Here is a 22844-nt window from a genome sequence, read left to right as displayed (position 1 = left end):
TTGTATGCATTGTGAAGTGATCCCCACAGTAAGTCTAGTTAACATCTGTCGTGGGTCCCCCATTCTAAAAGGCTCTGTGGTCTGTGACTCTCATTGCTCTCCCTCCTTGAAGCTCCTAGGAAGCCTCATACCTTCCCAGTGAGCGTTTTCTAATAACGAGAAAAATATCTTTTTGTCTGACATAAGGTGGTGGGCTCTGTGCCCAGGCCAGGGGAGAGCTGGGTGTGAACACTCCGGACTCTCAGGGTTTGAGAATGAGTTTACAACCTCAGAATGGCCAGGAGGAAGCCACTGGACTTTCATGGTTTCTCTCCAACTATAACTTCAGGCCTCATTTCAGCATCTTAGGTTTAGGGCCATTGTGGTTCAGAAGTGTTTTCCTTCTGGACCTCACTGATTTGAGGCCATTTGATCATGTACAGGTAGGTACAGGTAGGGGAGTGATTGAGAATATGGACTCGGGAGTCCTACAGCTCCAGCAAGAATCGCAGTGCTGTCACTAGCTGTGTGACCTTGGGCAGACCGCTTAACTGCTCTGACTCTGATTACAGAACCCACCTCACTGAGCCACTGTGAGCACTGAATGAGATCATATGTGCACGAAGCCCAGACAGTGCGTGGCGGTCAGCAAGTGCTCAGCAGACATTGATTATTATTATGGTGTTTTGTTTGAGTATCTAAAGCCATCACTCTGGAGAAAGAAGCTGGGTTTTCTGCAGGTGGTAATGTGCCATAGCTTCACTCCATGTGTACTTGGCAACACCCTGAAAAGTGTTTCCTCCAGACGTACCTTGGATAAGCTATTGCCTGGAAATCAGTGTGTGAGACCCAGGCAACTGTAGGAAGCTTTTCTAATTGGGAACCCTCCTATCAGCCAGTGCCCCTAAGACCCTGAGTTTCTCCTGAAAAGAATTTTCTTCTGCTTAGCATCAGTTGTCTCTATCTCTTCTAACTAGTCATGGCTCACTTTAATTTAAAGAACCTCACACTGAAACCATCTACAGGTCAACCAGAGAGGTTTTAGAGTTTCCCATTTGTGAACTAGGTCAAATCAGAGGCATTGGGCTTAGCCCACAGGACTTTGGGCTCTCATTCTCTTGGTCGTAGTGCTGAAATCAGATTATGCAGATTATGCAATATAGTTTAGTTAGCGAGAAAAGTGACATGAGTGAGTGGGTGAAGGGCATGGAGACATCAGTGATTCAACATGGCAGCACCTAGCACAGCACGCTCTACTGCATGTAGTGTTTCCTTCTATTTGCCGAAAGTCCCCCAAAGGTTGGGGGAAAAGCTGTGGATAATTCTTTAGAGGAGATAAATGCCTCTATTTGGGGGTAACACTGACTAGTGACAGTACAGTGGCTAAAGCTGAATTTAGAAATGTTGAAACTTAACTACAATTTTTTTATGGGACCTTAGACAAAAACACCAGCGTTTTGTACTCCAGTTGTCTTAAATATGCAATTGGAAGGTAATTACTCTCTTCCTGTTTATGCCTGGAATGTTCTGAAATACCGTTTGTATAAAGAGTCTTCGGAGAAAGCTGATGACATTTGCCTTCCCTCTAGCTGCATATTTCTACATTCTCAGGCCCCTTGCTGTCTGCCATTCTTCTGCCCATGAACTCCTTCACAGGCATTGCCCCTTCCAGCTACAAACTGGTGCACAGACTGTGGGTCTAAAGTTTGCTGGAAATGTCATGAGCTCCACTCCTAAATGAAGCCAGTTCTCTTACAAATGAGTCTTATGGGAATAAAGATTGGGAGTGGGAAGGAGACTGTGACTGACCCCATCTAACTCATCCCAATGTCAGAAAAACAATGCTGGGGGTTAGGCAGCATGGTGCAGTGAAATGAGCCCGAACTTGGAAGTCAGATAGACGTGGGTCTGTCTACCACTTATTAACTGTGTGACCTTGAGCAAATTATGAAACCTTGAGCTTCAATTTTCTCGACTGCATTACTGGGATAACAGGATCTACCCCCAGGCTTGTTGTGATGATTAACTGAGATAAGGAAAACCAAGTGTTCAGAGCGCCGTCCTGCCTCCCCTTTCCTTAAATGTGTTCTCAGGCTGGTTGATCAGCAGCATCATTTTCACTCACCAAGCGGTACGTCCAAGCTATGAATGCTACGAGGCATGAATAACGCCTTTGGTTCCTGTAAGAGGCTGGGAGGGAATTGGAACCTGAGAAAAAAGCTTATCTTTTGGGAAATGACTCCGGGAGAGGAGCAGAGAAGTGAGGAGGGCATGCCTTGTTGGGCAGCCTGCAGGACCTGGCGTGCCCCAGAGATCACAGTGGCAGAGTCTGTCTGGAAGCTGGAGGAAGTAGAAAGGGGAGGGAGCAGAGGAGCTGGTCCAGGAACAGAGCTGGTACCTTGTCCCCAGGTACTCTGCTGGGCACAGCCCATGTTCACTTGGCCTCTGTCCCACATCTGCCAATAAAAATCAAGAAATTGATTTTCTTTTGTTTGCCGCTGAGGACGAGGCTCTTTTTATGAGACAGTAAATGGAATCCCTCTCTGAGCATGGCTGGATTTTTAATTGTGTTTGTTGTGCTTTCACTTCTTCTGTTTTATGAGTTCCTGCTCCCAGATTTGTTGATGCGGAGCTCTCGCCCACGAGGGACACGTCAATGTTTGATTTTTATCAGTAGGGAAAGGATGAGGTTTTTAAAAAATCATTTTCTTAATCCAAAGGTTGGCTTGTTTGCTTCATTCTGACACATTAAAAAAGCATGAGACCCATTCAGGTTTGTTTTCCTTTACTTCCCAAGTCAGACCCGGGTTGGGGTTGGGTGGGGGAGAGTTTTTTTTCAGCAATAGAGGTCATGGTCTGGCTCTCTGTGGAACTAGATTAGTTTAGATTAGAGCTCAATTTTGGGACAGAGAGTTGGGAGGAGGCATTTTAAGATGAATTACATCATTGAGGATGATAAGCACATCTTTTGCATAAGGCACTTTTGTAAAGATTTGTTGAAGACGGTGTGAAGCATACACAGCATCTGAAGGAAAGGATTGAAGTAACATTGTTAAATGTGAGATGGCTTCATTCCTGTATTTGTCAGCATGAACTAGGTTATGCTGTGATAACAAACATCACCCTGCCAATCTCAATGACTTAAGAGAACAAAGCTGTATTTCTCACGAAGGCTGCATGTCCCCAGGTGCCCTTGGTTTTATGTCAGCCTCACTCAGGGACTGAGGTTGACTAGGGCTCTGCTTCATGCTTCCACAATTGCCAAGGCAAGAAAAAGAGAATGTGGCAGTTCATGCACAGGATCTTACAGCTTCCATGTGGAAGTGATGCATATCCCTTCTACTTTACTTTTCCTTAGCCAAAGGAAGTGACAAATTACTGCTTAACTTCAAGGGGTGCAGAAAACTGTGGAACTACCAGGGCCTGGAAATCCTTGGTGAACGACAGTGATAATGATCACGGTTCCTAAGACGGTTTTCTGAATTGGTAGATAAGCTTCTCCTCCCCTTGGAAGGAAGTACAGGGATAAATGAAGGAATGTAGAAATGGATGAATTCTGGCCCCAGGATTTTACAACTTAGCCATAAATGTAAGCCTTGACTGCTCGAAGTTATCTTATATGAGTTGGTTCAGCCTTGAACATATTTGGTGATCTGTGCCTAGCTGCCTTGATTCAGATGTCTCAGCTTCTTTATATGGCCTCATGTATTCACACTGAATTCTGTTCGTAAAAAATACTTCATGTCAGCCATACTATTGGGAAGATGGGTAGTTTGGTGGGAAGAGTAAGAACTTTGGAGACGAATAAACATAGGTTCCAATTCAGGCTCATCACTTCCTGGAGAGGTGATTTTTGGAAAACTAAACTTATTAGAGGATCAGTTTTCTAGTTGATCAAATGGGAATAACTGTATATTTTGAGGATCAGATGAGAAGAGAAAAAAATGCCCAGCAACATATCTGGCATACAGTAGGTGTTTAGTGAATGTTAGTTTATTTTTTCTCCCCTTTTCCTTTTGTTATAACCACAACCTTGGGACTCTGAGTCATTTGTTTGGAAATTGGAGAAGAACCACTTCTACAAATTGGCTGGGCAAATGCCATCGTGTTGAACCAATGACTGTATTTTCTTGGGGCCAGATTTCTGAGAATTGTTAGTACTTTGTAAGTTAGGTAGTTGGTGGAACAAAATGGGATTTAATGACAAGAGTAGGACATTGGTGAAGTGATTCTAAGGAAGTCCTTCGCCTGGTCTGAAAAGGGCAGCGAGTGTTTCTGTGTTAATGCATTACCAGGGGGCTGTTGCTTTTCCCTCCTTCATTTTGGGCAGTGCACCACTTCCCTCTCTGCTTTTGCACTAAGAACCCTGATTCCCCAGAGGCTTCTGCAGGATGCCTTGTCCCTGCAGTCCTCACAGTGACTTGCGGCCCTCAATTCCCTTGCGACAGAACCTCCATCCACCTGGGTCAGAGCTCACTCTACTACAGCGAAATTCCATCTCGTGGTCTCATCAGAGACCTTTGCTTTCTGGGGGAACCTGACTCCCACATTGGGATCAACCACTTATGAAAATCTAAGCTATTCCTGGCACTGCCTCCTTATTTTTTCCCATAGAAGGAGCAGAGAGGGAAAGAGACAGACTCTGGAAAGACAGTTTGAACCATCCTGCTGGGCCAGACACCTGTCGGGACCATCAAACTTTCTCTAATTATCCAACAGTTCTATTGTGATGTGGCTGGAAGAGTAAAACCCACCACAGTTCGGAAGAAAAAAAAAGGCGCCCTTTTGGGAAGAGAATCATGTGATGTGAGTGTCTGAGCAAACTTGTGTTCCCTCCTGGGACTTTCTCAAAAGCTCGAACTTACAGAAAGGCTATAAGCCTGATTGTCTTTCTTTTGTTTTTTAGCGCTGCATAACAAAATAATTGTGTAATTAGGACTGGATTAGTGACAGCAGAGAAGCCCATCACAGGTACTAGACTGTCTGTGTGTGTGTGTTGAGAGCTTAGAAGACAGCAAGCTTGACTCCTTCTGCTAACTTGCCTTAGGGCTTGGAAAATAGAGGAGCTCCCCAGCAGATGAGATTTTCCCCCGTCACTCGTCCCTTCCTTGTATCTTTTTTTTGTTTTTGTTTTTTGGAGGGGAAGATCAACCCTGAGCTAACGTCTGTTGCCAACCCTCCTCCTTTTGCTGAGGAAGATTAGCCCTGAGTTAACATCTCTGCCCATCTTCCTCCATTTTGTATATGGGATGCCACCACAGCATGGCTTGATGAGGGTGCATAGGTCGACACCCAGGATCTGAATCTGCGAACCCCGGGCCACTGAAGAGGAGTGTGCGAACTTAACTACTACGCCACTGGGCCAGCCCCCTTCCTCATATCTTAATAAATTCTTCTCTGTGGTTATTAAGGTGAGAAGAATGCTTCCTCCTCAGAGGGGCCACAGGTCTGTGGGTTTTCCTGAAGCAAGTGACATGAGAACTGGCCAGATCTGGAAAGGGACACTGGTTCCTAGAGGGAATGCTAGTGCCTCTATCAGCTGTTCTCACCCTGGGGGAGTTCTGTCACCCCAACGGGTACTGAGAAATGTACTGTGTATTGGGTGAGGAGACTGGCTTTTTAAAAATACTTATTTAAAAAATTCTTGGGGCCAGCCTGGTGGTGTAGCAGTTAAGTTTGCACATTCCACCTTGGCGGCCTGGGGTTCACTGGTTTGGATCCTGGGCGCGGACCTGCTCGCCACTCATCAAGCCATGCTGAGGTGGCGTCCCACATAGAAGAGCTACAGCTCTGCAACTATGATACATAGCTATGTACTGGGGCTTGGGGGAGAAAAAAGAAAAAAAGAGGAAGATTGGCAACAGATGTTGGCACAGGGCCAATCTTCCTCAAAAAAAAAAAAAAGGAAAGAAGGTTGTGAAAAGGGGATAAAATAAAGAGAGCTTAAAAATAAACTTATTTAAAAAAAATTCTTATTAGATTTTTTTCTTTTTTGGGGCAGTTTTAGGTTCACAGCAAAATTGAGAGGAAGGTACACAGAGTTCTCATACACCTCCTGCCCCCACACATACACGGCCTCCCCCATTATCAACATCCCCCACAGAGTGGTACATTTGTTGCAATTGATGAACCTCAGACTGGCTTTTAATGCCCAGGTCCAGGGATGCTGAATAGCCTGCCATATGCAGAACAGCCCTGTCCAAGGAGGACTTGCCTTGCCCAGCGCCAGCCGCAGGCCTGGTGGGGAGCACTGCTGGACTCTGCCACAGGCAGGTGGGAGCGAGCTGCAGGGGTCTCCTCTTACCTCCTTTGAAGTGATGGGGCTATGTACTCTTTATTGGCTTTTATTTCAAGGAATGTGGTTTATGGAAGAGCGAGGGTGTCTAAGAGGGCCTCTGGGATTGGACAGCGATCTGACGGTGCAATGCTCCTTCTGATGTGGTTGTCATTGAATAAGAGCGTATAGCAGCACTGGGAAGAGGAGGAGATGATGAATTATCTGTAATCTATCGGGATGAGTCTAATGAGGTGACTCACTGTTGTTCCCATTCTCAAGGGTCAAGAGGAACATCTTTAAAAAGGTCTTAGGGACCTGCGGTGGAAGGCAGCTGCACATGAGGAGGCTAATGTACCAGCATTGATCAAGTGTCCCTTAGAACAAGTGCTCCCCCCGCAGTCGGCACTTTCAGGGAGGCAGTGCTGCGTAATGGCTATGAGCCCGGGCTCTGGGGCCAGACTGTTGGACTGAGTTCCAGCATCATCACTTCCTTGCTGGGTGTGGTCCATGGACAGGTCACTGCTTTATGCCTCAGTGCCCCATCTGTAAAATGGGGCAAACAATGATGCCGACCTCACAGAGGCATTATAAAGTTCAAGAAGTTACATTTACAGGGTCTGATACATAGGATGCTCTCAATAAAAATGATGATGATGATGATGATGGTGATTTCTCCAACTAACTCCTCAACCCGCTATAATTAGTTTTTTTTCTCCTGCATTCTATGGAAACTGCTCTCATTAAGCTCATTCTTCATCCTACTTGGCCTCAGTATATGATGCTCTTGAACTTTTAGTAATTCTCCTCCTTTGACTTCTAACACAATAGCCTTTCTGATTCTCACCTGATTTTCTGGCCATTTCTTCTCATTCTTCCTTTCCTGCTCCCTTTTCACTGCCTGCATTGTAAGTATTGGGTTCTCCAGGGCTCCAAAGTCTGCTTTATTCTGTTATTTTTGTGAAGTCTTCCTGGGCAGCCTTGTCCCCGGCCCCGACCCGTAATGGCTTGGGAGCCTGTGGCAGGACACTTCTTTTCCCCGTGGCTCTTACCCCCAGCACTTTCAGATCCTAGAATAATGTCAAGAAAGCAGAGAGCATTTTAGATCAGAGGTTCTTGGAACATTTTGTTCACCACTTGCTGTCCATTGACTTGATGAGAGCCGAGTCAATGTGCCAGTGTTATACCTTCTCCAAACTCCTGCTGATTCCTGTCCTTCCTCCACATCACTACAGCAACCCATATCCCATAATGCTGAGGACAGAAGGGGGCGAGGTGCAGGGGGCCTTCTGTTGTGTGGTCTTCTGGGAACTGAATCTCTCACTCCCTCTTTCCTCATCTGCCCCTTTGTTTTGCTACAGCCTCACCTCCTAAGAAAGGGGGAGGTAAAATCTTACACGTCTGCAAATACCTTTCTTTTGCCCTTACAGTGGATGAATAAATTTTTAAGTGTAGAATTCTAGGCTGAAAATTTATTCATCAAAATTTTGAAGGAATTGCTCAGTACAGCTATGGAGAATTCTGTTGTCTTCCTGATTCCTCTTTCTTTTGAAATGTGACCCATCCCTCCCTCCTGGAAGCTCTTGTATCTTCTCTTTATTCTCCAGGTTCTGGCATTTCATAATTTTGTGCCTTGATTTGTGTGTGTGTATGTGCGTGTGCGCACACATGCATGTGTTAATTATGCTGGAAACTGGGTAGGCAGGTAATTTGGGGAAATTTTTCCACAATTTTTAAATTTTTGCTTCTATCTTTTCTATTCTCTCTCCCTCCCTTTTTCCCTTTCCCTCCCCACGTCCCATCTTTCAATCAGATGTTGGATCTCTGGATGGGGTCTGTAATTTTCTTATCTTTTCTTTCCTATTTACCCCCTCTTTCCTTTTTGTTTGACTTTCTGGAAAATTTCCTTGACTTTATCTTCCACTCTCCTTTGACTTTCACATTTTGATGATCCTAATTCCCAAGGACTTTTTCTTACCCTCTAATTGTTTACATTTTGTGTATCGTCTTGTTTTATGGATACAATGTCTTCATCTATCTCTCTGAGGATATTAGTGATTAAAAAAGAAGAAGGCCTCTGCTCCCTGTACTGCCTCTGTTTCCTGCAGGGCCCTGATTGTCCGTATGTCTTGCACTCTCTCTTTCATGCTGAAGCTTTGCTGAAGCGTCTGGTGATCCTGGACTGTTTCTTCATATGTAGGAATTGAGTTCTGGAAAGCACTTTGTGTGTACAGGGGGGTCTTGTCAACTATTAGGCTTCACCATGGCCTGATCACACGGTAAGCTTGGCTGCACTGGGAGACCCCTCAATGTCAGTACCTAGAAGTCTTTTCTGAGGCATTCAGTTTCTCCAGAGAAGCATTTTCTGATCTCCTGCAGGGGGCGTGGTGTGAGGTGAGACTGGGAGTGAGGTGGGTGGGTAGGCAGGATTATTCCTGGTTTCTGTTGTTCTAGGAGCAGGAAGAAGGGGCTCAGCTTCATGCTTCACCTTGGCCCTCTCCTGAGCCTTTTGAGTTCAATTTCTCTGGGAATAAACCACTAGACTCTGGAGGGATGGGGGTGAGGTAGTGGCTTGAGTACCTGGTTCCCGACCTGAGCCTCACCCCAGCCTTCCACAGTACCCTGTCCCTTCAAGTACTGGGCATCCCCAGCAGAACTGACTTCCTGTAAATACTCCCCCTGTAGCCCCGGTGGTCCTTTCTTCTGCATCTTTCTCCTCTCTGCAAGCAAGCATCCTCCTTTGCTTTTTCATCTTTCGAAATGTCTTATTTCCTCGTTTCCCCTTCCTTCTCTTTGTGCACAAATATTGCTTTGTGTTGTGGTGGCATTTGGGGAGAGGAGGAGGATAAAGACCAGTGTTCAGCTTTCCGTGTTTAACTGAAAATCACTGTGGAGTTTTTCAAAAAGTTTACAAGGTGTTTTCAGGAACTGGCCTCTTGTTGCAAGGCAAGTGATTATTGCAAGTGTTTGGGCAACTGCTTATTGCTACTTTTCCGCCTGTCTCCAAACACGGTCAGACATTTGTCGTGGATTGGAATAAGCCTGTCTGTACTGACAGAGTGGAATTCAGTGTCCTCAGTTTGCATTTACTAGTCTTCCATTTAGTTCTGCCTCATTGGCGCTCCACCTTGCTGTTTGATGGGAAATATTCTCCCCATAAACTTCAGTAAGATGTAATGGATTTCTGCAGTGGAAATACTGTTCAAGCTGCAAAACCAAATCACAGAAGGCGTTTTGTCTTGGGACCGTGTGTTTTGCAAAGCAGCCATTTAAAACGCCAGTTGTATGAAGCCACAAACAGTCACAGCTAATTCACTTTACAGGAGTTTTGTTTGTATGTATGGGAGAATCACACCACCAAACAGAATCATCGCTCTACCAAGACTGCAGCAATAATTATCTTTGTCAAGTTGTGTTTGTAAATAATCTTATTTACTGGATTTCTTTTTTGGCTTAGAAAATGGTGGAGTTGGGGTTGGCGAAGATGCAAATGGTGTTCTTTGAAGCCATTGGGGCAATATGGATCTTTCAAGAGTGGGGCAGCTGGTCCAGCTGCCTGTAGGCTAATAGTGATGCAGCCTAATTACTGTCACCTGTGAGAGCTGGCTCAGGTTAGATCCAGGTGCACATTGAGCTTATCTCCCTGTGGGCTGGGAAGAGTTGATAGTAGAGTCCAGTGAAAGCTATATCACATTCCTAGAGGAATCTCATGGCCACTCTGGAATGGCTCTCAGCCTCCAAGGCCCTAATTAGAGATTCTAGATTAGGGGTTCTAGGCTGTACGTGGGACTCACATGGGAGTTCTTTAAATCCTGATGCCCAGGTTGCATCCTCAGACCAATTGAATTTGAATCTTTGGAGGTGGGAGCTGGTATCAGTAGTTTTTTAAAGTTCCTGAAGGGAGGAAGGACAGGGTACAAACTACCACTTTGTCATTTTTTTATCCTGTTGTTGCTACATAAGCAAAGACACATTTAAAATTTGCATTATTTTGAACTAATTTGGATTTGGGGGAAGTGAAAATAATTCATGTCATAGTCATTTCGATTCACTTTTTTGTTTTGCAGCTGTTTCCATGGTGTTATGGGTGGATTTTTCTCTCGAGAGAGAGAATTAAGGGGTGGTTCTTTGAATTCAGAATCCGGAGCATTCTGGGAATCCTCTTCCAATGGATTTTACTCTTATGGAAAACGTGGTGGCAAAAATAGTGAATGGGTCTGCAGGCAGGGTTGGGCGCTAGCCAGATGTGACTTCACCGGGCTACCGTGTCTCTCCTGGTGTGTGCAGGTCCCGTGGCTGTCATCAGTGGTGAAGAGGACTCAGCCAGCCCACTGCACCACATCAACCATGGCATCACCACACCCTCGTCACTGGATGCCGGGCCGGACACGGTGGTCATCGGTATGACCCGCATCCCAGTCATCGAGAACCCCCAGTACTTCCGTCAGGGACACAACTGCCACAAGCCAGACACATGTGAGTACCAGAGTAGAATGTTGTCCCTTCTGGGGAGGGGAGGGTGGCATGGCGATATACCATGTAGCTGGGGTTCTGGAACCTTCTGAGGTGACTTACTACCCACTAACCTCCCACTCTCTAAGAGACTTTCCCTGTTTGTCTCAAAACTTGAAGAATAGCCTGGGTAAGGGGACTTCACTGGGGCAGAGCCCCTGGGCAGAGAGGGCTCGGGATGGGGAGCAGCCTGGAGGCAGGAGGCCCAGACCCACATGGAGAGGTGCTCCCAATAAGACAGGGGGCACAGACAAGGCTGGTCTTCTCTGTAGACCTGGCCTCTGTATTTAGGAAATGTAACCTGACTCTGTTCAGTCAACAGCCCCTGAGGTCATCAGACCCTCCACCCAACCTCCACGAGAGGGGAAGGGAATGAAGGGCAGTGAGTACCCTTTGAATGGAAACATCTCTCTAGCTGCCCCTCCAGTGCCCCGAAGCGTGCACTTTCTGAGAATCGTATCATGGCCCCAGCGCTAGGACCCCTCACCTCCCCACTGCAGGTGCCTCACTCAGATCAGAGGGCTCAGGGTGCCTATTTCTTCCTCATCTCTCACCTCCTGTTGGTTCAGCCCCCCTCTTTGTATTTCTGCTAAGCTCTGCTATGGCCTCTGCCAGCTCCCAGAGCCTGCACAGCTTAGCACCCCCATCCAGCAGGTGTCCCCTTGCTGTGTCCCTAGGTTCAATCTAGGCCCAGCAACCCCAGTACACACCCCCTCCCCTCCCACTGCTTCTGCCCCCAGGAAATGGTCCTCCACCTACTTCTGGAGAGAGAGCACAGAGGCCCCTGAGACTGCCTTGGAGCTGGAAGGGACCTCAGGGATGGGCTAGGTGAAGGCTTCATCTTACAGACAGGAAAACTGAGGTACCAGGAGGCTGAGTTCCCCTTCCCTGCCTCCAGGCTTCTGCCATCCATTCTCTTCTTCTCTCAGCTGGTCTCAGGGTCAAACTCAGAAGAAGTGCCTCTGGTCTTGCTCTCCCCCTGGCTGAGCTCTCTGTACTTGGGCCACACTGTTTGTAGCTCACAGAACTCTTGCTGTTCCCACTGGTCCGTCTTATAGCAGAGTGGGCATTTGGCTACCCCTTCGACCTTGGCTTCTGTTTTTCTGGCTCTGATTTTTAGCAAGAGGATTGTCACAGTGGGAGGGACTGGGCTTGAGGCAGAATAAGGTCATCATTTGCCTCCCAACCTTGGGTGTCCTCCAGAATCTGTCTCAGTATTTATCACACACCCCCGTCAGTATCAGTTAGAAGGAGGATACCTGGGTTCTGGACCAGGGCTGGGCAAGGGAAGAAAGATATCTGTGTTTCAGATAGAGAGTGGGGGACATAGTGCAGAGAGTGGTTCTGCTCTGGCTAATGCCCTTGTCTCACATCCTGGACTGACCTGGGTGTGGCTGGGAGGGAAGCCCTTCTGTGGTGGTAGCATGGGTCCAAACTTGGTCTAGGGTTGATGTTGCTGAGTTTTCTAGAGTGGCGTTGAATTTGAACAGACATTTAGGCATTGCTGTGTTGAATATACAATTGATTCTCGTTGTTCACTGGAGTTATATTCTATAAAGTCACTGTGAACACTGAGTTAGCAAACACTGAACCGTTGTTCCTAAGGGAAATATAGGATTAGGTTCCTGTGAGCGTCTGGTCATAACATTTTTATAAGTGACCAATATATAACTTTGTTTTATGTGTGCTTCTGTTTAAAGACACCTTATTTGATATGTATTGTTGGTTCATTAACATTGCACACGGGGCCAACAGCACTATGACTCAAGCCTGAACAAAGCTTGTCTAACACACATATCTTATCTAACACACCTATTTTCTCCATGAGGCCCACCACCGCCTTCTTGCTCTTAGAAACACTAGACAGCACTTCAGCACTATGCTTGGGGGCCACTTTAAACAACGAAATCACCAACAAAAAGTACAAGCGTGCAAAAAAAGTGTGGCATTAAATAGACCATGAAAAAGACACTTGTTTACAGTACAAAAGCCAAAACCAGAGAGCAGAGCATGGCCTTGTTCAACCTCGAGGGGACGTGCGTGTTGGGTGACTCAGAGTTTTCACCACTCCTCATGTTTGTGAATGACTGTGAAAGCACAGCGAGTTTGGTTATAGGTTACACATAAATTTTATCGAGTAGGTGAATTTGCAAATACAGAATCCGTGAACAGTGAGGACAGTCTGTATTCCCTTTAGTGGAGGCTCTGGGCTCCTGGTGCAGAGTGTGGTCTCTGGGTCGTATCTGTGCTCGTGAGCTCCTGATACCAGGTTATTGGCACAATTGCCGGGTGGGGTGAATTTAGGAAAACCATGTGGAGATCTTTCCAAGGATCCATACAGTACTTCCATGTGAACAAGAAGAGGTCAGTGGAGATGGAAGGGAAGTGGGTTTATTGACAAAGACTTGAAGGAATAGGGAACAAACAATTCCTTATGAGAGGAAAATCATGAGATGACTTCAGATTGTCAGAAGCCTTCAAAATTAGTGAGAGAGTCCTTTTCACAGAAGCGGTACGTTTTGTCCCATCAATAGACAGAGGTGGCTCTTAATTGTTTTCGGAAAACATGAGTGGCAACGACAAACTGTGTGCAGGAGCCTCGTAACTGGATTTGGCTAATCCTCCCTCTGCGAATCCATGGCTGACTCACACAGACAGCGAGCGGGAGCGCCCGCCAGCTCCTCGCCAAGATTTACAGGCTGAGAGGCAGCAGGTCTCTGATTACAAAGGCTCCATCAGTTCAGGGAAGTGACTCCAAGACACATCCCCATGTGCGAGGAGACACTATCATAAATAATTAAAACCACATGCACCTTGGCAGATAAATAAGCAGAGAACATTTATGACGCTGCAGACAAGGCCGGGGTCACTCCTTTGGGGGGATGGCAAGAACAGAGGATTAAAGGAGGAGGAATGCTCATACTGTGGGTCCCCCAGGGGCTCGCCTGTCTGATTCCCTTCCTCGTCCCATTTAAAAATGTGTGATATGGGAAGAAATTGCAAGGACGTAGTGCTACCTGACTTCTCCCATCATTTCCCCAAGTCCCCCCCAGTGATGGATTTAGGACAAAAGCGCTTTCCTTTCTTTACATGTGTTTATCATAAATGGTGGACCTTTCTGACTGGAGTGATCAGGATGCGGCTCCTCTCCTCACTTCTCACTTTCTATCTGTCTTCAATCTGGTCCACAGCATTTTTCATAGCATGTCAGGGCTGCAAGGATATTTAGAGATCACCTAGTACAATTCCTTATCAGATGCTCGTGTCCTTTTGCCTACGTTCCCAAAGAGCGCTCTGCATTTGGTGTTGTCTTTATTCTGAATTTATTCAACCTTTCCAGGGATTCTGAAAGTGCTGAATAAAGATGCTCCAGCCCAGGAATGTATATGGAATCTGAAGCCTAATAAGGGCCCCCTCCTTGTTTATTTAAAGCCCCCTGGTTCTCAAAAGCATCAGGAAATGGGTTCAGCCCTCCTTGTTACAGCGCTGATTTTGGGCTGGATCCTGTAGAATGACACGCCAAGGGGCCAGTCTAGATGGGTCACTGAGAGAAGTTAAGAGGTATTTGTAGCAATGTTGGGCCCTCGGTTACCTTTGTCACCCTGTGACAGCTCGGCTGCAATAGTTGTGCATGTGCTGGGCTGGACTGTGGCTGCTGTCTTAGGAGTCACACTGTGGCTCTTTGCCGTAGGCCAGTTGGAGGGCTCCCTGGCTCTCGTTAAGGCCCTGGGGTTCTCTGTTCATCCCCTTTTCCAAAACCCATTCTCAAAAGACAACTTTGCCTCTTCGTGAGGCAGAGCTGAGGCCATCTGGAGGACCTAAGCTGTTTCCTCCTTCTCTTCTTCTGACTCCAGGTCAGGGCATCTGCCTTTGTTCACAGGTTGTCTCTGTCTCAGAGGAAATGGTGCCCCCACCTTCTCAGAGTCAGCCCTCCCAACCTCTCCATCCTTCTGATCTCTACCCCTCGTAGTGGACTTGCAAACAGAGGTCTCCCCCCATCCTGGTGGCCCATCCTCTCCTCACCTCCCACTCCAGATACTGCTCTTTACTCTTTCTAGTCTTTTCCGGTCCACTAACCCTCTTCAAGCTCCCCATCCTGCAGCTCCATTTCTCTTCCCATTTCCGCGGAACTCCTGAGTTCTCCATCCTCCATCTCTTTGCAAAACTTGACCATATTCCTTTGAGTCTGTCTTCTTCATTAGCATCCAAGTCACTCACACTGTGCTGATTTTTCTTCCTTTCATCTATTCAATAAATATTTATTGAGAGTTTGGGTCAGGCCTTCTTTTAGGCTCCGGAAACAGCGGGGAAGAAGACATGCATGGTCCCTACTCTCAGGGGCTTACTGCCAACCATAGCTGGTCTCCAAGACACAGAAGGCACCCTTTGCTCCCTTGGGACCACTCACAGAGCTGAGCATTCTCACCTTTCACCTTTTTGCTAATGATTTGCCAGCCTTCATCCCTAATCACTTCTTTCCAGGTCTCCTGTTCCACACCTCCACCTGCTACCTTAGTGTAATTCTACTTGAAATGTCCGTCTCCCCTCTCTACATCACCCCACACCACTTTTTTCCTTTCTACACCCTATTCATCATTCAACAGCTGGCTCATTTCCAGCCTCTTCCTAGGCCCACAGAGTGGGATCACAGAGTGACCTTTCTCTCCTGGGAACCCATGGCTTAGAGTAAATGCCGTGCACTGGTCTCGAATGACTGAATCAAATCTTAGGTCATCCAGTCACTTCTCAAATATGTGTTCTGTTTCCCAAACCTGACTTTGAGTTTGTTCCAAGAAGTAGCTCTTCTGTGTCATAATTCTTCATTTTCTATAGAAAACAGTATGGAACTAGGGTCAGAGAGGACACCAACTGTGTGTCAGATGATGCCTGGTGAGCGTGTCTTCACTCCACGGCCCCACTCTCTAGACATGTCACATGTCACAGATGGCAGGAAAGGTCCTTGGTCTGCATCAACAGCCTCCTCTGGACCCGATGTTTTTATCTCATGCGATCTTTCACCCACTTGCTGAGGGAGAGGCTGCTACACCTATTCTATAGATAAAGAGACCGAGGCTCAGTGAGCTTAAGTAACTTGTTCCAAATCATACAGCTGTTAAGAGAGAGGCTGAGATTCAAACCCAGACCTGCTGACTCCAGCCTCCATCCTTTCCCTATCAGATCACATTGCCCAAGGTTCCAGTGGTCCACAGCATTTACTCCATACCTCTTGAACTCAGGGAAGCTGGCTATTCAGGAATGAGGACAGTTTTGTTGTTTTGTGGAGCCTCGCTTTTCTCCCTGTTTCCAGGATAAGGCCAGCTCTGTGGATAGGCCCTTCAGGGTTGGGGTTCTGAGGAGAACCATGGCTGAAGGTCCCATAGTCAAGGGGGTGGGTCAGCCTTGGTCTGGCTGTCGGCACTTATCTCACGCTCTGAATTCTCCATGGAATCCAGTCCCCAAGGGACCATGGATGCCTTCAGATAAGGGAATGCTTGGCCTCGGGGTTAGGTCAGGTTTTTTTTGTTTTTAAATTTTTTAGAGCAGGTTTAGATTTACAGAAAAATTAAGCAGAAATTACAGAGAGTTCCCATATACTTCTTCACACTCCACCCCCACCGCCACAGTTTCCCCTGTTATTAACATCTTGCATTAGTGTGGTATGTTTGTTACAATTGATGAACCAATATTGATGTCTGATCATTAACTGAAGTCCATAGTTTACAGTAGGGTTCACCTTTGTGTTGTACAGTTCTATGGGTTTTACAAAATCATCGTGTCATGTATCCACTATCACAGTATCACACAGAATGGTTTCACCGCCCTAAAACTCCTCTGTGGTCACCCATTCATCTCCCCTCCCCAACCCCAGGCAACCACTGATCCTTTTACTGTCTCCGTAGTTTTGCCTTTCTAGATGTCATATAGTAGGAATCATATAGTATGTAGCCTTTTTGGATTGGCTTCTTTCACTTAGCAATAGGCGTTTTAGATTCTTTTATGTCTTTTCGTGGCTTGGTGGCTTATTTCTTTTTAGTCACCGAATAATACTTCATTGTTTAAATGTACCACAGTCTATTATCTATTCACCTATTGAAGGACATTGTATTTGTTTCCAAGGGCTGCTGTGACAAAGTACCACAAACTGGGTGGTTTCAGAAAACAGAAATTTATTGTCTCACAGTTTTAGAGGCTAGAAGTCTAAAATCAAGGTCTCGGTGGCCCATGCTCCCTCTGAAACCTTCCTTGCCTCTTCTTGGCTTCTGATGGTTTGCTGGTATCTCTTAGCTTGCAGCCACATCACTCCAGTCCTCTGTCCTCACACAATGTTCTCCCTGTGTGTCTGTCTGCATATGGCTGCCTTCTTATAAGAACACCAGACATGTTGGATTGATGGCCCCCCTTACTCCAGTATGACCTCATCTTGACTTAACTAATTACATCTGCAATGACCCTATTTCTAAGTAAGGTCGCATTCTAAGGTAATGGGGGTTAGAACTTGAACATATTTTTATTTTGGAGGTAGATACAACTCAAGCCACAGCAGACATCTTGGTTGCTTCCTAGTTTGGGAAATTATGAATAAAGCTGCCATAAATATTGGTGTGCAAGTTTTGTATGGATATAAGTTTTCAACTCATTTGCATAAATACCTATGTGCGTGATTGCCGGATGGTACGGTAAGAGTATGTTTAGCTTTGTAAGAACATGCCAAACTGTCTTCCCAAGTGGCTGTACCAAGAGAGGTTCTTTTCATTTCATATTAGACTGGCCTCCACTGATCAGCTCCTGTCTGAGGACCTCTTGGCACTTGTCAATGCACACCCGCCTACTTTGTGTGCTTTCTGGAGTGTGTGTGTGTGTGTGCGCGCACATGTGTGTGCATATATACACCTCTTCTGCTCTAAATTATACCAGCAATGATGACTGTATAATTCTTGGATATTCACATAGACTAGTTGTGAGCATCCTTCATGTCTGACTTGTCATTAGTCAGAGGCCAACTGCCATGTTCACTACAAAACTGACCTCTTGATTTACTGACCATTGTGCTTGTGTCTTCACAGCATCTCAGAATCTATAGTAATTCTCCATGGTGCCAACCCTGAGCCACCATTGGCCTTCATCTCTTCTGGCATCCGAATTCTTCTCCTTTTTGGGTTCCCTGAAGCCTTGCTAATGCCTTCTCTTTCCCGAGGTGTCATTTTTGACCTGGATCTGGCCTTTCAGGCCTCCCACACTGATTGCATTTTCCAAGTGAGTCTCTACACTTTGAACCATAGATGTGCATCAACCTTCAGCCCTGTCTGGCTGACCACTTCTTCATGCTGCTTACCTAGATCTGTCACTCATCCACCCCAGCGGCCCTGGCACTCTGTCCTGGGGTCTTCTTCACAGGCCCTCTCTCTCATTAGGCTGTCAGTACCCCATCTGTGTTGGTTCCCTCCAACTCTTTTCTCCTTCATTTCTTGGTCAGTCAACAAACACCCTTTGAGCTCTTATTCAGTGCCAGTCACTCTCCAGTGGGCCTTGGGGTAGAGTGGAGGACCACCCTTCCTTACACCTCTTTGGCTACATTGCAGCTGTTTAGAGGTCCTGGCCTCACTCTCTTTCCCCAGGGCAATTGCTTGATGCATCCCTCGTAACATACCAGCCTACAAGACAAGGACTTCCACAAAGATAAACAAAGCTGGAGCTACAAGGTCTGTGGACTGTGTCCCTTTAGCTGGGACCGGTGGTTGATTCATCAGAAGTGAGTGGCTTGTCTCCTCCTCCTCTCTTGGGCCAGTTGGCCATGGATCTTGCCTTTTCTGGAAGAGGCCTTCCAGAAACTGGCTGCCAAGGCCAGTTTCCCAGCTGCAGTGGGGAGCACAGAGCCTGTGTGCGTAATGCAGTATTAATAGTGCATCGGCGTGATAGAGATTTCTGTCTCCTTCTATATGAACAAAGATTGCTTAGCACACGATAATGATGGGTGTTTATTCCCAACCATTTAGCTCAGCATAACGGACTTGCAGATGAAATATGGAAAATGGGCTCCTTTGTCTGGGAGACTGGGGCCCCTCCTGGAACTAGTAGCAGAGACAGCAGCAGCAGCAGCTGCAGCTACTGCAGAATAAGGCTGTCTAGGTTTGTCTCTAGCAGAAGTCCCGATGGACTTGCCTGATGGAGGGAAGAGGATCTGGTTACAGGGCTGGGCTGGGAGCTTCTCCTCTGGGAGTGCAGCTGAAAAGAGGAGGCTGGCATGCCAGGGACTGCTGTTTGCTCCCATAGTTGATTTAGGAGGCAGGATTGGCTGGATGTGATATGGGGGGAATAGGACCGATGTGGTGGTGGGCAATTCTGATGCGTCTCGTCCTTTATTTTGCTGGTTTGATCTTTATAGTCCCCTTTAGGAGAACTGTAGGTCACGTCTTGCTGAAGATAATAATAATATTTTGCCTTAGCCTTTTTCACTGGTTGGGTATCTCCAGGCTCTGCTTGCCAGGCAGTCTTTCATAGAACATTTTAAATGAACATAAATTAAGATTGTTCCCCTTGGATTTTTCTCCAATCTTATTTTCAGATCCAATTAGAATAAGTAACAGACTCCTGAGAATCCTGTGATGCTAACTTTGGTGAGCCCAAGGAGGAAAGGATTACTCAGACACATTACCAGTTTCATTTTTTTCTAGAAAGAGCCAGATGATGCCATAATGGGATATCTTGGGAGTCAAGGCGGTGAGTCCTGGGTCCACATGCTTGAGCCTGTCCTGAGGGTCTCAGCCCCTAGAGATGAACCTCTGTTTGGTCCTGACTCCCAAGTCTCTCAGATCTAGGCATAATCCAAGCATGGCATTTTGTCATTTTCTTCCCTATCCCAGGAAGAAAAAAAAATCAGAAGATACCATTTCCCCTAAACTATCTGAAAATCCTAGACATTCCTGAGCAGGCACTTTGGAGCTGTAACCTATGGGTCCAAAAGGACAGACTCACATCCATCTCCCTGAGCCAAACAATCTGCTTTCCTCTTGAATATCATGACTTCATCTGTTCTGTGCTTCCCTGCCATAATCACGTACTCAAAGTTAGTAGCTGCATGCAGTCATGATAATTAAGTAATTAGGTCTAATTATGCTCACTGTAAATACACAGTAATTGGCTTAGAAAAAGTGCTTGGGGGGTAAGCCTGTGCTTCATGGTGGAGAAGGTGAAGAATGATAAAACCCCCAGCCAGCCTGGAGTAGTCATCTCGTGGTAGAATGTGAGCCCAGGGGAAGTCGCACCCAACAGCTGAAAGTGAGTAAGATGTGGGGTGGGTCCTTTGTTTCCTGCCCAGAGCCCTAGAAGCAGAAGGATTACTTGTCTTCTTGGCACGTTTTGGCCTCAGTCTTGTCTTCAAGGAGTGGGAGGATTAACTCCCCTCCAGAGATCCTCTCCAGCTCGAGAGTTTCCAGAGATATCTTTACTCTTCTCCTGCACCTGGATTCAGGCATCCAGTCTGTACTTGTTTTTAAGGGTGATAATTTTGAACCAGCCGAGAAATACACACAGGGGTCAGATAAGAATCAAAAGTTGGGCTTTATTGCTAGACTTAAGAAGGTTGCTTGGACTTAAAGCCAAGATGGGCTTCTTGATGCCTCTCCCAGGTCTTGAACTTGGGATGCGCAGACAAGAGTTGGGTCTGCAGAGCAGATGTTGTCTATCCGGTTGCATGGAGGGTCATGGTCTGCCTCATCTTTTGCAAGTCAAGAAACTTAGGAGCTCACTGGAAAACCGCACATGCAGGGAGAGTCTCCCTTTTCTGCCTTAGCCCTGCGCAGAAGAGAAGTATGATGCTAGATGACGGACCCTGCCCATCTTACCCATCAGATAAATCACTCACTTTTCACAGGGAGAAGCCAAGAACACAGGTTGAGGGAAGGGCTGGGGGTTACTTCTCGTGTCTCCAAGGAGACAGAAATTCCTATTTTATGGGCAAAGGCTGAAAGGCAGGAAAAGGGAAAAAAGACATCCCCCTCACCCTTAGAGACAGCAGGAGGCTCTATCATTAGTGGTAGTCCCTATTAGTATTCTCTTTCCAGAAGCCCTTTTCCAGAAGAAAATGGTCATCATCTCCATATCCTATGAATGAACACATGCGTCATACTCCTGACAGGAGATGTGCCAGAGAGGCTGGGAGGTTCTCATTCTCATTGTGCTGTATTCTTAACAGTCAACAACTAAAAACGCAAGCGCTACCCACCTCTTAGCCAAGAAGCCCAGAGTCCAACCACCCTTCCATCTTCTCCCCAGCTGCCTTTAATGCAGGGTTCCCCAAATGGTGCTCTGAGGGATGTTAATAAGCATTTCTCAGAAACAATGTCCCGTGGTCAAATAAGTTTGGGAAAACCTGGATTGAATAAGTTTTTACTGTGGGATTCTGAGAGCCTTTAATGGTAAAGGTCATTGCAACTTTGCAAGGGCGGCCTTGGGTCTGCAGCATTTTTCAGACTTATTGAGCCACTGATCCTGAGTTTTGAGGTAAATGCGTTAGCATCTCCGTGGACACAGATGTCCAGTGGATCACATTCCAGGCTGTTCTGGGGGTTCGGAGTTCTGTTTTTTGCCTCCCCAGCAGATGTAACTCATTTGACACTGTGCCCAGATGGCCTGAACTCGTTTGGCACGTGCACTGTCACATTTCTTCCCAAGCCTCTGGGAGGGACGGGAAGTGGCCGTGTTCAATGGGAATGCCCAGAGTTGGGGTGGTGGCATTCTTCATGATTTCTGGCAGAGCACTGAGTGCCCTTCATTCAGATGGATCAGGGGTCTTTGTCTGTTGTTCTCTGCCTGGAAGCTCTTGCAGGTGCCTCTAACGCTTCCTAAACCCCCAGATCTGGAGATGCTGGTCATGGCCAAATTTTCACTGCATTCCTTGTTTCCAGGCAGATCTGCCGCTTAGGATTGGAACATCAGGGAGCTGCTCCTAAGGAGAAATGCTCAATCCAAGATGCAAGCTGCTTTCCAAACCCACAGTTTCCAAATCATTGCTTAGAAGGTCAGAGCACTTCTTAATTTCAAGAAGGGAATAGTGCTTCTGGCGTGGAGTGGGCCAGGGCAGAGTTCAGCCAGCTGAGAGAGTGAACTGAGCCCTTGGCTATAGGGGATCCTTTTTCATTAGAAAAGAAAGTGACATGAGTGTGGGTGGTCCTAGACCCTGGTCCCAGCCTACCAGCTCAGCAACTGGATGATGCTCAGATGTATCCACCCTCTCTAAACTTGAGATAAGAAAAGGTGACCACCTCAGCTGGTATTTTTTGAGATGAAGTGGCAGGAAAATTTGAAGGGGCTCTGTCAACTTGCCTAACTGGTACATACATGATCATCCTTGCCTTGACAACAATATTTTTACAACTGTCATTATGATTCCTGAATCAAATGTGCTGTTGGGGGAAACCAGCTTGATGGTGTCAAAAATAGAAGTTTTCAAAACTTGAAGTTATTTCTGAAAAGATAAGAATCCTTCCCTCCACTGACGTCTCTCCCCTGACTCTAAGAAATAGCATTTTATCAGCCAGATCCTCAGCCACAGTGTTGCTCTTAGGGGTCAGGACTGTAATATGTTGGTTGTCAGGAAATGATCGATGTAGATGAGCAGAGGGCTCAGGCCAATTTCCTTTTGGGTTAATGAGACCGAAAAGCTGTGGGCTCAACTAGGGGATGGCAGAGGGATTCGTGGTGGAATTCTTTTGTTTGTTTGTATTTTATTCTTTGTTTACTCTTCCTCTTGTCAGCAAACATTATTTTGTTGAAACTACAATGCCCACAAGCTTCCCTGCTCCTCTGTATACTGCCCAGGTGCCTCATACTGAGTTACTTGTATGTCTGTGCCCATATGGTACCCTCTGTAGTTAGGGTTTTAAGGCCTGTCTATTCAGGTGACTTGCTTTTTGCTTGTTCTTATACATGTGTACACAGCCCCTTCATTCTTTCTCAGCAGACTTGTACATGAGACCTCCAGACACATATGTACATGCATATGGGTCTCACAAGTATTTGTGCACAGATCTCAGATTGTATCCGTTGAGGTTCTTTTGACTGAAAGTACTAGACAGTCCTC

The 22844-nt window shown here is 46.4% G+C and overlaps 1 protein-coding gene across 4 annotated transcripts in view; it reads left to right on the top strand.

Moving 5' to 3' along the window:
* Window positions 1–22844, top strand: part of NTRK3 (neurotrophic receptor tyrosine kinase 3) — a 373138-nt gene that overhangs the window by 204566 nt on the left and 145728 nt on the right. For all 4 annotated transcript variants that reach the window (XM_058542401.1, XM_058542404.1, XM_058542403.1 and 1 more), the window contains exon 12: window positions 10541–10729. In XM_058542401.1, the coding sequence (XP_058398384.1) occupies window positions 10541–10729 (189 nt within the window). The remainder of the gene's footprint in view (window positions 1–10540; window positions 10730–22844) is intronic.

Source organism: Diceros bicornis, chromosome 5 (genome assembly GCF_020826845.1).
Source record: "Diceros bicornis minor isolate mBicDic1 chromosome 5, mDicBic1.mat.cur, whole genome shotgun sequence".
NCBI classification, from domain to species: Eukaryota; Metazoa; Chordata; class Mammalia; order Perissodactyla; family Rhinocerotidae; genus Diceros; species Diceros bicornis.
The sequence above is the reverse complement of the archived record's forward strand: the minus strand, read 5'-3'. Positions and strand labels throughout refer to the sequence as shown.